The sequence below is a fragment of the Patiria miniata genome, unplaced genomic scaffold, assembly GCF_015706575.1.
Source record: "Patiria miniata isolate m_02_andy unplaced genomic scaffold, ASM1570657v1 HiC_scaffold_19, whole genome shotgun sequence".
Classification (NCBI taxonomy): Eukaryota; Metazoa; Echinodermata; class Asteroidea; order Valvatida; family Asterinidae; genus Patiria; species Patiria miniata.
The window spans coordinates 16,383,393-16,396,944 of record NW_024037057.1 but is presented as its reverse complement, the minus strand read 5'-3'; the positions used below and the strand labels follow the sequence as shown (position 1 = coordinate 16,396,944).

At 49.8% G+C, this 13,552-nt stretch overlaps 1 protein-coding gene across 1 annotated transcript; it reads right to left on the bottom strand.

The window, feature by feature from the left end:
- Positions 1-7,918: 7,918 nt before the first annotated feature.
- Positions 7,919-11,818, bottom strand: LOC119725487. The gene is made up of 2 exons (XM_038196893.1): positions 11,689-11,818; positions 7,919-10,338 (listed from the first exon to the last, which is right to left on the bottom strand). Exons 1-2 carry the CDS (start codon positions 11,816-11,818, stop codon positions 7,919-7,921), a joined length of 2,550 nt encoding a protein of 849 aa, XP_038052821.1.
- Positions 11,819-13,552: the final 1,734 nt, after the last annotated feature.

Below are 13,552 nucleotides of genomic sequence, written 5' to 3'. Positions count from 1 at the left end.
TGTACCATGTTTGAAGTCAATCCGATGAAAGAAAGTGTCGAAACTTTGGAAGCAGAATGAAAATGTAAACATTAAAAAATCATTATGAATCAACCAATGACATCATGGTGACGTCCCAATGACGTCATGGTGACGCATACAGATTTTGCATACTAGTACCATTATCAAGCTATCCACCAAGTTTCATGACTATCAGACTTTCCATTATATATATAGAACTATGATTCATAATGTAATCTTTTCCTTTACTTTGCAGCCGCTGTTGTCATTGGTTGATGACTAATAAACACTACACGAACTATCAACTAAAGAGTTATACTTATTGATGACAACAGCGACAATCTAGACTCTCTGACACACTCTACCCCTCCCAATGGCTCACGTCAACTGCTCGGCTCCTGACTGTGAGGCATCCTGGCCTAGCAACACACCCCCAGAGGTGCTGCTCGCCTTGATCAACCTACACGCCCGCACCGCCCACCCAACCGTTCCTGCCCCTGCACCTACTCCCGCCTCATGCGCCGCCAAAGTGGAGAAGGTCAGGCGACCTACGGTCATGGCTGCCGGCACGAGTGAAGAATGGTCCTACTTCGAGCTACGTTGGTCCGAATACAAAGAAGCCACGCATCTCACAGGAACCGATATAGTCTACCAACTGCTTGAGTGCTGCGACGACCGACTCAGGAAAGACCTGACCAGAACATTCGGTGCCCTGACGTCGCAGGATGAACCGACCATCCTCAAAAACATCAAGAGCTTGGCAGTTCGCCGAGAGAACATCATGGTGGCTCGTGTGCAGCTCCAGCAAATGCGACAGGACCGCGACGAACCAGTGAGGGCCTTTGCCGCCCGCCTTCGTGGCCAGGCTAGCGTCTGTAACTACAAGAAGGACTGTACGTGCTCTCTAGTCGTTGACTTCAGTGACATCATGGTCAGGGACACCCTCATCCGTGGACTAGAGGATGAGGAGATCCGCCTGGATGTCCTCGGACAATCCAAACAGGACATGCATTTGGACCAAGTGCTTCAATTTGTCGAAGCGAAAGAGAGTGGCAAACGCTCTGCCGGCCGCCTCCTCGAGGGTGGTGCCACTGCCACTACGACTGCTGCAGCTGCCAGCTCCTACAAACGAAGGGAGAGATCCAAGCTACAGCCCCGCGACATTAAACCTCAGGTGTGTGACTACTGTGGCAAGGCGGGCCATGAACGTAACAAACAGGAGCGCGTGAGGAAGTGCCCCGCGTACAATCACACATGCGCGAAGTGTGGCATACTCCACCACCACGAGAGTGTGTGCCGCCAATCCCAGCGGAGACAGCAGCCAGCCACGCCCAAGGCACAGGAGTCACCTCACAATGCCACCGCAGTCTTCGAAACCCTGTGCTCTGTCGACGACGCCCCACCCATGGACGCGAATGCAATCACTCTAGAGCACCACATCTACAATCAGTTCTGCGACGCATGGGAGAGGCGAGGATCTGACCCCCAACCCATGGTGGACGTCTCTCTCAAAGCAACTCCTGAGGATGCTCGTGACCTCGGCCTCCCTACCCCCCTGCTCAGCACCACCTCCTCAGCCATCTACCCTGCTATGGCTGACACTGGCTGCCAGTCCTGCCTGGCTGGCACGAAACTCCTATCCAAACTGGGGCTTGAAAGGAAACACCTCATCCCTGTCACAATGAAAATGAATGCTGCCAACAACTGCCGCATCGACATAGCAGGTGCCCTGGTCCTCCGCATCTCTGGCACCTCCCAATCTGGAGAGAAACTCGAGACCCGGCAGATAGTGTACTTCACCGACTCATCCGACCGGCTGTTCTTGTCTAAGCAAGCCTGCGTCGCCCTGGGCATGATCTCTACCAGGTTCCCCACCATTGGCGAGGCAATCAGGCCCGACAGTGCCAGCGTCGCATCCTCTGCCACCTCCCCGACGCCCACACCAGCAGCCTGCCTCACGCCAACATGCGAGTGCCCACGACGCCAGATGCCACCGTCTCCCCCAGCAGACCTCCCATTCCCAGCCACTGAGGAGAACCGGGAGAAGCTTGAGACATGGCTGCTGGAAAACTACAAGTCGAGCACCTTCAATGTATGTGAGCACCAACTACTCCCCATGATGGCTGGCCCCCCACTGCGACTCATGGTGGACCCTGACGCTCGGCCTGTCGCCTGTCACACACCTATCCCTGTCCCTGTCCACTGGCAGGACAATGTAAAGGCAGGCCTTGACCGCGACGTCCGCCTCGGCGTCATCGAGCCAGTCCCAGTCGGTACACCTGTCACATGGTGCCACAAGATGGTGATCTGCCCCAAGAAGTCAGGCCAGCCCAGACGGACGGTTGACCTCCAGTCACTCAATCGTCACGCTGTTCGTGAGACCCACCACACACAATCACCATTCCACCAAGCACGTGCAGTCCCTCCCCAGACTCGCAAGACTGTGTTCGATGCATGGAACGGCTATCACAGCATTGCCCTAGCTGAGGAGGACCGCCACCTCACCACATTCATCACACCTTGGGGCCGCTACCGATACTGTGTCGCCCCACAGGGGTACATCGCCTCCGGTGATGGCTACAGCCGCCGCTTTGATGAGATTGTGTCTGACATCCCGAAAAAGACCAAGTGCGTGGATGATACCCTGGTATGGTCTGACTCCATCGAGGAGGCCTTCTTCCAGGCAGTTGAGTGGCTCGACACTTGTGGCAGACATGGCGTCACCTTGAACCCCAAAAAGTTCGCCTTCGCCAAGATGACTGTCAAGTTTGCTGGCTTTGAGATCACCCCGACCTCTGTACGCCCCTGCCCTGAGTACCTTGAGGCGATCCAGAATTTCCCAACGCCCCGTAATATCACAGACGTGCGCAGCTGGTTCGGGCTTATCAACCAGGTCTCCTATGCCTTCGCCATGACTGACCGCATGCTACCCTTCCGCAAACTCCTCAAACCTGGTACCCCCTTCTCGTGGACCGATGAGCTGGACTGCCTATTCGAGGAATCAAAGGCCCTCATCGTCAGCGAAATCCACAAAGGGGTGGAGATATTCGACAAGACCAAGCCGACCTGCCTCGCAACTGACTGGAGCAAAGATGGTCTGGGATTTTGGCTGCTCCAGAAGCACTGCGACTGCCCCTCCTCAAAACCCTTCTGCTGCAAGACTGGTTGGAGGGTGACTCTGGTTGGGAGCCGCTTCACTTCAGGTGCCGAGTCCCGCTACGCCCCAGTGGAGGGGGAGGCCCTTGCTGTCATCGATGCACTTGACAAGGCCCGCCACTTTGTCCTTGGCTGCTCTGACCTCATAGTGGCGGTGGATCACAAGCCCCTCCTGAAGGTGTTCGGTGACCGCTCACTTGAGGACATCCCAAACCCTCGCCTCCGCAACCTCAAGGAGAAGTCCTTGCGCTACCACTTCCGCATCGTCCACATACCTGGTGCACGCCACGCTGCAGCTGATGGGGTATCCCGCCACCCCGTGGGTAAAGGCGCACCGCTACAGCTCCCTGATGATGTCGCACCTGTGCACTATGACTCAAGCGAACCAACGACCACTGTGCTGCCACATGACTTCCTCACTGCTGTCCGCACCAGTGGCCCAGACCCTGTCGAAGTATGCAGTCAGTCTGCCACCACAGCTGCTAAGATGATCAAATCAGTCACATGGAATGATGTCCGCCTCGCCACATCCAGTGATCCAAACATGTGCAGACTGATTGAGATGATACAAGGGGGCTTCCCCACTCTCCCTGGTGACCTCCCCCGTGAGCTCCGGCCATACCACCAATTCCGTGAGAATCTGTCAGAGTTTGATGGCGTATGCCTTTACAATGACCGTGTCATCATTCCCTCGTCCCTCCGTGCCCGGGTCCTTGAAGCACTACACTCGGCCCACCAGAGCATCACCATGATGTGCGCACGAGCTCAGTCCTCATTCTTCTGGCCAGGTATGACCCCCGCCATCACCGATACACGGGCACGTTGCTCTCCCTGCAACCGTATGGCGCCATCACAGCCAGGCGCACCGCCAACGCCTCCCGTCCAGCCCGATTATCCATTCCAATGCATTGCCGCTGACTACTTCACCTACCGCGGCTGTCACTACCTGGTGGTGGTGGATAGGTACAGCAACTGGCCAATCGTCGAACAGGCAGCCAACGGCGCCAATGGACTCATTACTGCATTGCGCCGCACCTTCGTGACCTATGGAATCAGCGATGAACTGTCCTCAGACGGTGGCCCAGAGTTCACCGCAGGGTCCACCCGCGCTTTCCTCCGCAACTGGGGCGTGTGTCACCGCATCTCATCCGTCGCCTTCCCCCACAGCAACTGCCGTGCTGAAGTGGGCGTCAAGACTGTGAAGCGCCTCATCACTGACAATACTGACGCTGAAGGCACACTTAACACTGATGAATTTCAGCGTGCCATGCTCCAGTACCGCAACACGCCCGACCATGACACACACCTCTCCCCTGCTATGTGCGTCTTCGGGCGTCCCATCCGTGACTTCATACCCATCCACCCTGGGAAGTACAACCCACACAGCACATGGCGGGAGACACTCACATCCCGCGAGGAGGCACTGCGCAACCGGCACATGCGCGCTGCAGAGCGTCTCTCAGAGCACACCCGTCCCCTCACGCCACTGATTGTCAGCGACTGCGTGCGTATCCAAAACCAGACCGGACCGCACCCGACCAAGTGGGACAAGACTGGGGTTGTGGTGGAGGTGAGGCAATTCGACCAGTATGTCGTGAGGGTTGATGGATCTGGTCGAGTCACCCTACGCAACAGGCGATTCTTGCGGAAGTACTTGCCTGTCGTTCCACGTGCGCCCCTCCTAATGGCACCCGGCCCAACACCTTTGCTGCCGGGGTCGCATGCAGCTAGCCAGCACCCGAAAGCAACCCCTCTGGTGCAGGCCAACAACCGGTTACCACAGGACACCTCAGCCACACCACCTGCGATGCTTCCAGCCGTCTCCCAGCCAACCCGCACCAACCATCCTCCAACCCCGGATGGCTTGGAACCGACTCCCACCTCACCTGTGACACCCACCGTGGCCACCACGCGTCCACCCAATAGCCAGTCCCACCCAGGCTCCGTTCCCCGTGCACTCCGCGGCCTCCTGCCACACAATACTCCTGGTCTGAAGGAACACCTGGCCCCGACCGTGGATCTACCACCCCTGGACCGCTCCTTGACTGCCCCACGCCGATCCACTCGCTTGTCACGACCGCCGGCCAGGCTGCTTAGGGATGAACTATAGGACACCCATATACTCTGGACTTTTTTTTTCTTCTTCTTTTTTTTTATATAGCCAAAGTTACAGCTACAGTTTACTTCCTATAACCTATGCTTATTCTTGTTTCGATCTTTGCTTATTGTTCATGTTCACGCCTTTGCAATCTGTGCATTTCTTTAGGTTACTTAGTTATGTCTGTTACATTTGGAAACTTTTCTTCCTAGAATTGTTAGCCTTTGTTATTCCCAAAGACTTGGGGGGCATATAGAACTATGATTCATAATGTAATCTTTTCCTTTACTTTGCAGCCGCTGTTGTCATTGGTTGATGACTAATAAACACTACACGAACTATCAACTAAAGAGTTATACTTATTGAATATATGTTTTCAAAAATGGCTTATTTGATGACGTCATGATGATTTTTCAAAATTTTGTGCATATGTACCTATTACATTTGTAACTAACAAACCAAAAACAAAAAGAATTTTGAATTTAGCTAACTGCATTCATGAGATATGGCTTGAAGGTCCAAAAATTTAAAAACATAAAATCACACGATGTCAATATGACGCCATCTCAATTTTTACCTATAACACATCCCGGTCTACATACCGAATTTCAACCAAATCAGACTTAACAGTTTTGTATAGGACTTTAAAATATGCACATTTATGGTAACGTCACGTCACCCATGGTGACGTCATGATGATGTCACTCTTTAGGTCACAACTTTGCTATAGGGACTATGCCTATGCTGACTTTGGATAGGGCTCGCACACCTGCTGGTTGCTACCGATTGAAGTGAGATGAATCAATGAAGAACTCAGAGGAGATTATTCTCAGGTTCTGTGCCACTGCAGCTTTATTCATCAGACATAATGTAAGAGTGAGCGCGGGCGAACTGTTCACCTAATGTGCTTGCGCGCATACAAAGTAGTGCGCATGAAGTATCACAACATCCCTCCCCTTTTGAAAGTACAATTTCAGGAATAATTATTGGTGTACACATAAAACTGGAATTTACTTAATTAGCAAGCATTTACATGAAATGTGTATAAGATTTGAGGCTTTGCATGGTGGGGTATCGGTATCGTTTCGGTTTTGCGGTAACACCATGTGGTAATCACTACTGCTTAGAAGATATTATTTCTGAGAAGAACTTGTCCTGCTTATTATCAACTTGCTAAGTAGTTTTTGTTCTGTTTAGAACAGTCCTGCTGTAAGTTCTAAAAGAACTTGTCTTTGGTCTCAACGTTTCGACTAGCCTGCTCTAGTCATCGTCAGGAGACTGAAGATAGTTGGAGATGCTACTCCTTAAGTAGGATTGGTTAGGATTAGGAGTGCTTGCTGGGCATGCCCTGCTCGCTCGGGTGTGTCAGTTGGTTGTGAGCCATGGGCATTGTGTTGAGGGATGCCCGCTGAGCGTCCTGCTCGCTCGACTGTGTCAGTTGGCTGTGAGCCTTGGGCATTGTGTTGAGGGATGCCCGCTGAGCGTCCTGCTCGCTCAGGTGTGTCAGTTGGCTGTGAGCCACGAGTGTTGCAACTTGGAATAACTGAATGCCATATGTGGCTTATGAAGTAGCCGATATCTTGTGGGACAGTGTCATGTTTGTGGATCTCAATAGCTTCTCTGATACGACGGGTGTACCAGTGTTTCTCTGGGGCTATGATTTCCGCTTGTTCCCAATCAACAACATGATCCAGATCAGCAGAGTGTTTGACAATTGCCGATTTGTCAAGTTCCCCTCTGCGGCCGTGAGCTATGTGTTCTTTAAGCCTGGTAGTGAGGTCTCTGCCAGTCTCGCCAATGTACACTTTGCCACATGAGCAAGGAATTCGGTAAACTCCTGCTTGACTTCTCGGGTTGTGCTTGTCTTTGTGGGTGTACAATTTCGTTTCGAGTTTATTGCGAGTTCGGTAGTAGACCTTAATATTGGCTTCACGGAGGATTCGCTGGATCTTGTGTGATGCATGGCCAATATATGGAAGGACTGCAACCGGCATATCGGGTGTGTTCAGGGTCTGAGACATGCTCGAATCCGGTGCGAGGCTGTGATTCTTAGGTCTGTACCCATTGTCTCTTGGCACTTTATTGAGGTGCTTCAGTTCGGATTGTAGGTGTTCATCATCACTGATGATATGTGCCCTTCGAAGTAGGGTGCGGTTCACCGAGGTTTTCACTGATGGTGGGTGAAATGAACGAGAACGACCGACTCTCTGGCTAGACGTCTTGTCTTCTCTATACCCATATGGCCTGTATGGAGCTGTTGTAAGATATCCGTCTGAAGTGAGTCTGGAATGATGACCTGTCTTCCTTTGAAGATTATTCCCCAGGAGATACCAAGCTCATCCCTGTATGGCCAGTAGACCCGTAGGTCTCGAGGTAGTTCCTTGACGGAGTCTGGCCAGCCACTGTATATTATCTGACACAGTGCACTTAGTACAGGGTCTCTTGCTGTTTCTCTCTGCAGTTGCTCTTGCTTAGACTGCCCAAAATGCACAAGGTCCATGCACATGGCGTCTTGGCCTTCATAGACATCAAAACTGCCGACCAGTCTGTCTAGGGGTATGTCATCACTCTTTGTCGGGTTTGGCAATCTGCTCAGGGCATCTGATAGCGTCATTGTTTTCCCTGGTCTGTACTGTACGTCAAAGTTGTATCCTTGCACCTTAATTAGCAAGCTTGCAGACGAGGTGGTGCACTCGAGAGGGGTTTCTTCCAGATCATCTCAAGTGGCTTGTGATCAGTGTGGAGTGTAAACTCTTTCCCGAAGAGATAGCTATGGAACCTGGTGATGCCGAACACTAGGGTTAGTGTTTCTCTCTCTATGTTAGAGTAGTTGGCTTGTGCCGGGGAAAGACTCTTCGACGCAAATGCTATCGGCCTGTTGTTTTGAAGGAGGCAGGCTCCCAGACCCTTCTGTGATGCGTCGACTTCCAGCACAGTGTGTATCTCTGGGTTGTAGTACTGGAGACACGCTTCAGTGGTGATGGAATATTTCAAGGCTTCGAATGCTGCTTGATGGTCATCCTGCCACAGATATGGCACATTCTTCTTCAGGAGATCCCTGAGGGTCGCTGCTTTGTCTGCCAGGTTAGGGATATATGCAGAGACGTATGTGATCAGGCCTAGGAATTTTTGCAGGTCTTCCTTGTCCTGAGGTGTTGGAATGCTGTGGATGTCCTCAATTCTGCCTGGGTCCGGCCGGATGCCGGTGTCGGAGTACAGTGACCCAAAGAAGTTGATTTGGTTGGTCTTGATGTGGCATTTGTTGCTGTTGAAAACTAAGCCTTCACGGCTGGCTATTTGAAGTAGATTCAGGAGGTTGGCATCGTGTTCTTCCTCAGTACGGCCATATACAGCAACATCGTCAGCAATGCCGACGCATCCTGGAACCTGTTCTATGATGTCGTCCATGCACTGCTGGAAGATGTCTTGGCTGATGGAGAGACCAAATGGAAGGCGCTGGAAACAGTACCGGCCAAATGGCGTTCGAAAGGTGGTCAGCTCTTGGGATTCTTCCTCGAGCTTGACGGCCCAATACCCAGCTTTAGCATCAAGCTTCGAAAAGAATTTGGCTTGAGAAAATGCTGGGTTGAGTTCCTCCAGTGTGGGTATTTTGTGCGGACATCTCTTGAGGCTCTGGTTCAGCCGCTTAGGATCCAGACAGACCCTAAGTGTCCCATCTTGTTTCAAGTTCGTGGTTATCGAACTACACCAGTCGGTGTGATGGGTGACCTTTCTAATTACACCTTGCTGTTCCATCTTGTCAATCTCTATTTTGAGCTTCGGCTTCAGGTGTATGCTACACTTCCTGGGCGCGTCAATGCTCGGTTTAGCATCCTCCTTTAGATGAAGAGTTGCTCTGGCTTTGAAGTTTCCAATTGTGTCAAATTGGTTGGGGTACAACCTCACGAGGTCGTGGACCGACTTGATGGTGTCATGTGACAGATTTTGGGGTTCACCTACTCCTGGTTGTTTGGGTGATGCAGGGGGTTGAGGTGAGGATTCAGTGGAGTGGATGGTGACCACTTCAAGCTCGCAGCACATGGGCAGGCCGGCTATGGCTGGTCCAGGGACATCTACGACGTAGAATCTGTTCTTTGTCCACTTCGGTGTCTTGTAGCGGCATAAAAGCTCAATGCACCCTAGGCATACAATCTCTGTACCGTTGTACGCCGTCAGCTTGGTCTTCACAGGCTGGACGAAAGACTTCCATCGACATCCATACATCTGTTTGATCGTACGGAGTGGCAACGTGTTTCCTCCGGCTCCAGTGTCTACTTTTGTGATTAGTCGGTGTGTGCCGATGAGGTCGGGGCAGATAACGTCAAGCGTTGTGTATGCCTCCCTGTTGTTGTCTATCGAGCTCATGCAGAGGTTCGAGACAGTAACTGTGTGGAATACTGTTTCATATTCCTCTGAAGCTTCTGCTGAATGGATGGGTTGTTCATCTCTGTTGGTGTCACTTGGCTTCTGCTTGCCGGCATTGGATCGACTTTTGGATCTTGGTCTGCGAGTTGTATTTCCTCGCGATGGGCTGCGGCCACGTCTGGACGGAGATTTGCCCTTGCGTTTACCCTGGCTTCGGGTCTTTCTGCAGAATTTGGCCCAATGGCCCTTGGAACCACATGATTTACATGTGTCCCGGTAGGCAGGACACCGTCTTGGTGGGTGGGATAGACCACAGTTGCCACAGGTTCTGCCAGTGGGTCGGAAAGCATGGACAGCTGTATGTGACGCCTCCAACGTCTCAAGGCACTTTTTGCCAGCAAGGATGGCTTCGTACTTCCGTCCCTCTTGTAGCATGTCATCGATGCTAAAACCAATGGGTTTGTCTAGAAGATCTTTCTGGAAAGATTCAGATGTGGTAGACGCAATCACTAATTTGATGATGCGTTCCGTCATTTCCTCTGGTCCGAAGTTACATTCGTGTGCCTTTGCTCGGCATCTGTTGACGAAGTTGTCCAGGGATTCATCTGGTTTCTGGCGATACCGCATAAGCTCCAGGCGATGTATGCGGAAGTTCACTTTGATGTGTAGCTGCTTCTCGAACAACTCCCATAACTGGTTGGGGATCAGTTGTTCTTCTGCTGACAGGTCGAAGAATTTATCATTTTGAGGCCTCCAGTTCCGACTGCTATTTGTATCTTAACAGCACGCTTGGCAGGATCGGTGATTTCCTGGTCCCTGATGCTCGGGTCCATCCGTTGTTTAAAAAGCTTAAACTCTTCTGCGATGTCTGTGGCACCCCAGTTCATTTCTGGGAACTTGGCCATGATGCAGGGCTGTGGGATAGAAATCTCTGGGATACAATTCAATATGCTACAGCACACGAAATTGTAAACAATAGCAACTGCAATGTAGCTTAAAGGTAAGTGCTACGATTAGTGATCACAATAAATCACAACAATATAATTATTTCAATAATAATTTTGACTATTCAACAATATATTTGTCACAACACATATTATTGTTCATATATGAAATGTCCAGAGTTCTTTTGGTGAGCAGTCCTTTCTCCAAGAATGTCCAAACACAGTTTGTCCTGCTTTTCCACAGAAATGAGCGATGTACTGTCAGATTTCCAACTTGACTTGATGTCCCGTACAGGCCTCCGTAGATATGATTGATGCACAGTTCCGGCACTAGTGATGAATACGGCGAATGTTCACTGTGATGAGCGGGAAGCGCACAGTTCCGGCGATGATGCGGAGTGATAGGGTCAAAGGTCACACTTGGTTCACAGGGCTTGTGATGTTCATGGAACTATTTGTTCATACGCACAGCTACAAGAATGTGTGCACAATAGCGAAACAATGTTTAACAATATGAAGGTGATTCAAAGGTGTACATTGTTACGTGAACTGGCTGGGTGGGGGGGGGGGGGGGCTGATGATCACTCCCGTAGATCAGACTTTTGACAAAGTTATTGTAGTGACTTGCCTTGGTCACGCGATGGTGCGACGGGCTGGTCCCTGACCGGTCGACCGTGTGTACGGGTCGAGTAAGCTCGGTCGAGTCCCGGTGCGGTCGCGTCAAATCGGAGCTGGATCAGCTTTCACTCAGCTCCACGAAAAAGACGAAAAAGTCCTCTGTCGCTATGATGCCGATGGTCGACTCTGGGCGAGGGGTTTTCTCTTGTCCACAGCACGGTATAGCGGTCCGTCTCAGCGTTGGCTCGGTGATGGCTTAGGCTTGGCTCAGTCCGGCGATGACTCTGGGCTAGGCTACGCACGCAGCTGAGTTTCAGTTACGTTGCGTGCGGTGTGCAGTGGGCTTGGCGACGGTGGGTGTGCGGCATACAGTGTGTGATGTGGTGCGCTGAATCTACGCACGCGGCGAGTACACATATGGATATGTACAGTTCACACTGGCGATCACAGCGGAAACGTTGTTGTCGCGGAGACAATTTCTGCTACTTTCCGGTAGTTTTCAGTTACTCTGCTTAGTTGAGAGTGATGGGTGTTCTCTGGCCTTTTTCACCACCGCTGCCACCATGAAGTGAGATGAATCAATGAAGAACTCAGAGGAGATTATTCTCAGGTTCTGTGCCACTGCAGCTTTATTCATCAGGCATAATGTAAGAGTGAGCGCGGGCGAACTGTTCACCTAATGTGCTTGCGCGCATACAAAGTAGTGCTCATGAAGTATCACAACACCGATGATCACTTTGTGTACAAAACAAACACGTGCAACATACACACGCCCGGTGATTTTGTTTCAACAAGTCAGATTTTTTCATTCCTCATAATTTACACGTAAATTTTTTTTTAAATATTCCTCATAAATTGGCAAGATAGTTAAATCATGTAATAAACTTACATATTTTCCCATTGTAATTGGGATTGGAGTCAAAATTACACCGTGTTTTGCTGTTTGAAATGTCCCTTTTTGACTCTGAGTACGAAATGTCACGTTTGTGGACCATGTGGCGACGTAGAGACCAGTCCATGTGTTCAAAGAACTCTGTCTCGACGGTAGTATCGCATTGCAGACGTCAAGAATGTCATTCAACCATCCACCTTCCATGATAATCAGCTGACGTGTTGCAAAGTTACAATTCTTTTTGTTTTTCCCAATACTTTTCCTTTACGAAATAATTTAATAATAATAATGGAACCTTGACAATTTAAATTATTGACATCGAAGCTTGAATTTCTTTTTTTTTTAAACCGTCAAAATATGATTTCATTTTAGAGTTATAGATTTGTGTCGCTATGGATTTTCATCATTGCGCCTTCTGTCTGACATCACTCGTCATGTAAGCATCACAGTTTCGTTCCCAGCGCGCGATAATGTAAATGAAAACGGAAAATTATTATGTTTGAGATTGAGTGCATCCAAAACATTGTCACTTGATGCGTATTATTGTCACGTAATGTATATCCTACACTGGTTCCCTTCATGACCAGTACAGTCAGAATACAATCCCGCACCAAACAACACGGCAACACAGAACATGTGTGCATGATATCACTCAGTTCATCAAAATGACCATGAATTCTCGGATCATCCGATTTGGATCCAATGGCTTCAAAGAATTTTAAGATCATGGCAAGAGGTAGAGAGTCCAGAGGTTTTGGCCGTATTTCTGTAACCACGCAAAATTAGTCAATTTCAAACTGTGCTTATATACATGTAATAAGTATCAATATGGCTCTAAAAATACAAATAAGTATCCTGGTACCACGAGGAATACCAGTTTGACTCCTATTATTAAAACATTCATTCAGAACTTTGCATTCATTTGGATGGAAAAACGAATTCTGAAATCGCACTTTCCATATTGACCATTTGCGCCAAACATTACCTTGTGAGCCGGAACTTTCATTTAAATCACCGTGTAAAAATAAAATCTACTTGATAAATCGTAACTGTTTTTAATCACATCTTTATGGAAAAAAAATGGTACGGACTAGTACACTCGATCGTACCCAGAAAGTTCTGACTTTTACTGAAACAGTGGCCAATAAAAAGAAATGATTAAGCTTGCCGCACCTTACCGCAAATCATTTTTAAAGGTCAGGGTACAGAGGCCAAACGAGAAAATTTTGTACAACACTGCAACCAGACAATCTATTACCACATGTTACTGTATGCAGATGGGATTGGTGCCAGACTTGTGTAGTTTGGCACGCGGTAACAGTTATAACGCTTGCACGCACGTGGAAAGCTGAAGCGCAGGCTAGGCGAAGATGCTACGTACGTGAGTACGTTCAATGCAACCGTTTCCAGTTCATTCGTGCGTACATTGTATATGCGTTCGTTTCACGGAACCCACTGCGGCAGAATCTCGAGGGTTTG

Coding starts and splice junctions, on each gene's coding strand:
- LOC119725487 (XM_038196893.1), bottom strand. CDS start 11,818: ATGAATAAAGCTGCAGTGGCACAGAACCTGAGAATAATCTCCTCTGAG. Junction 10,339..11,688: donor ATCACTCTCAACTAAGCAGA/GTAACTGAAAAC, acceptor TCGACCTGTCAG/CAGAAGAACAACTGATCCCC.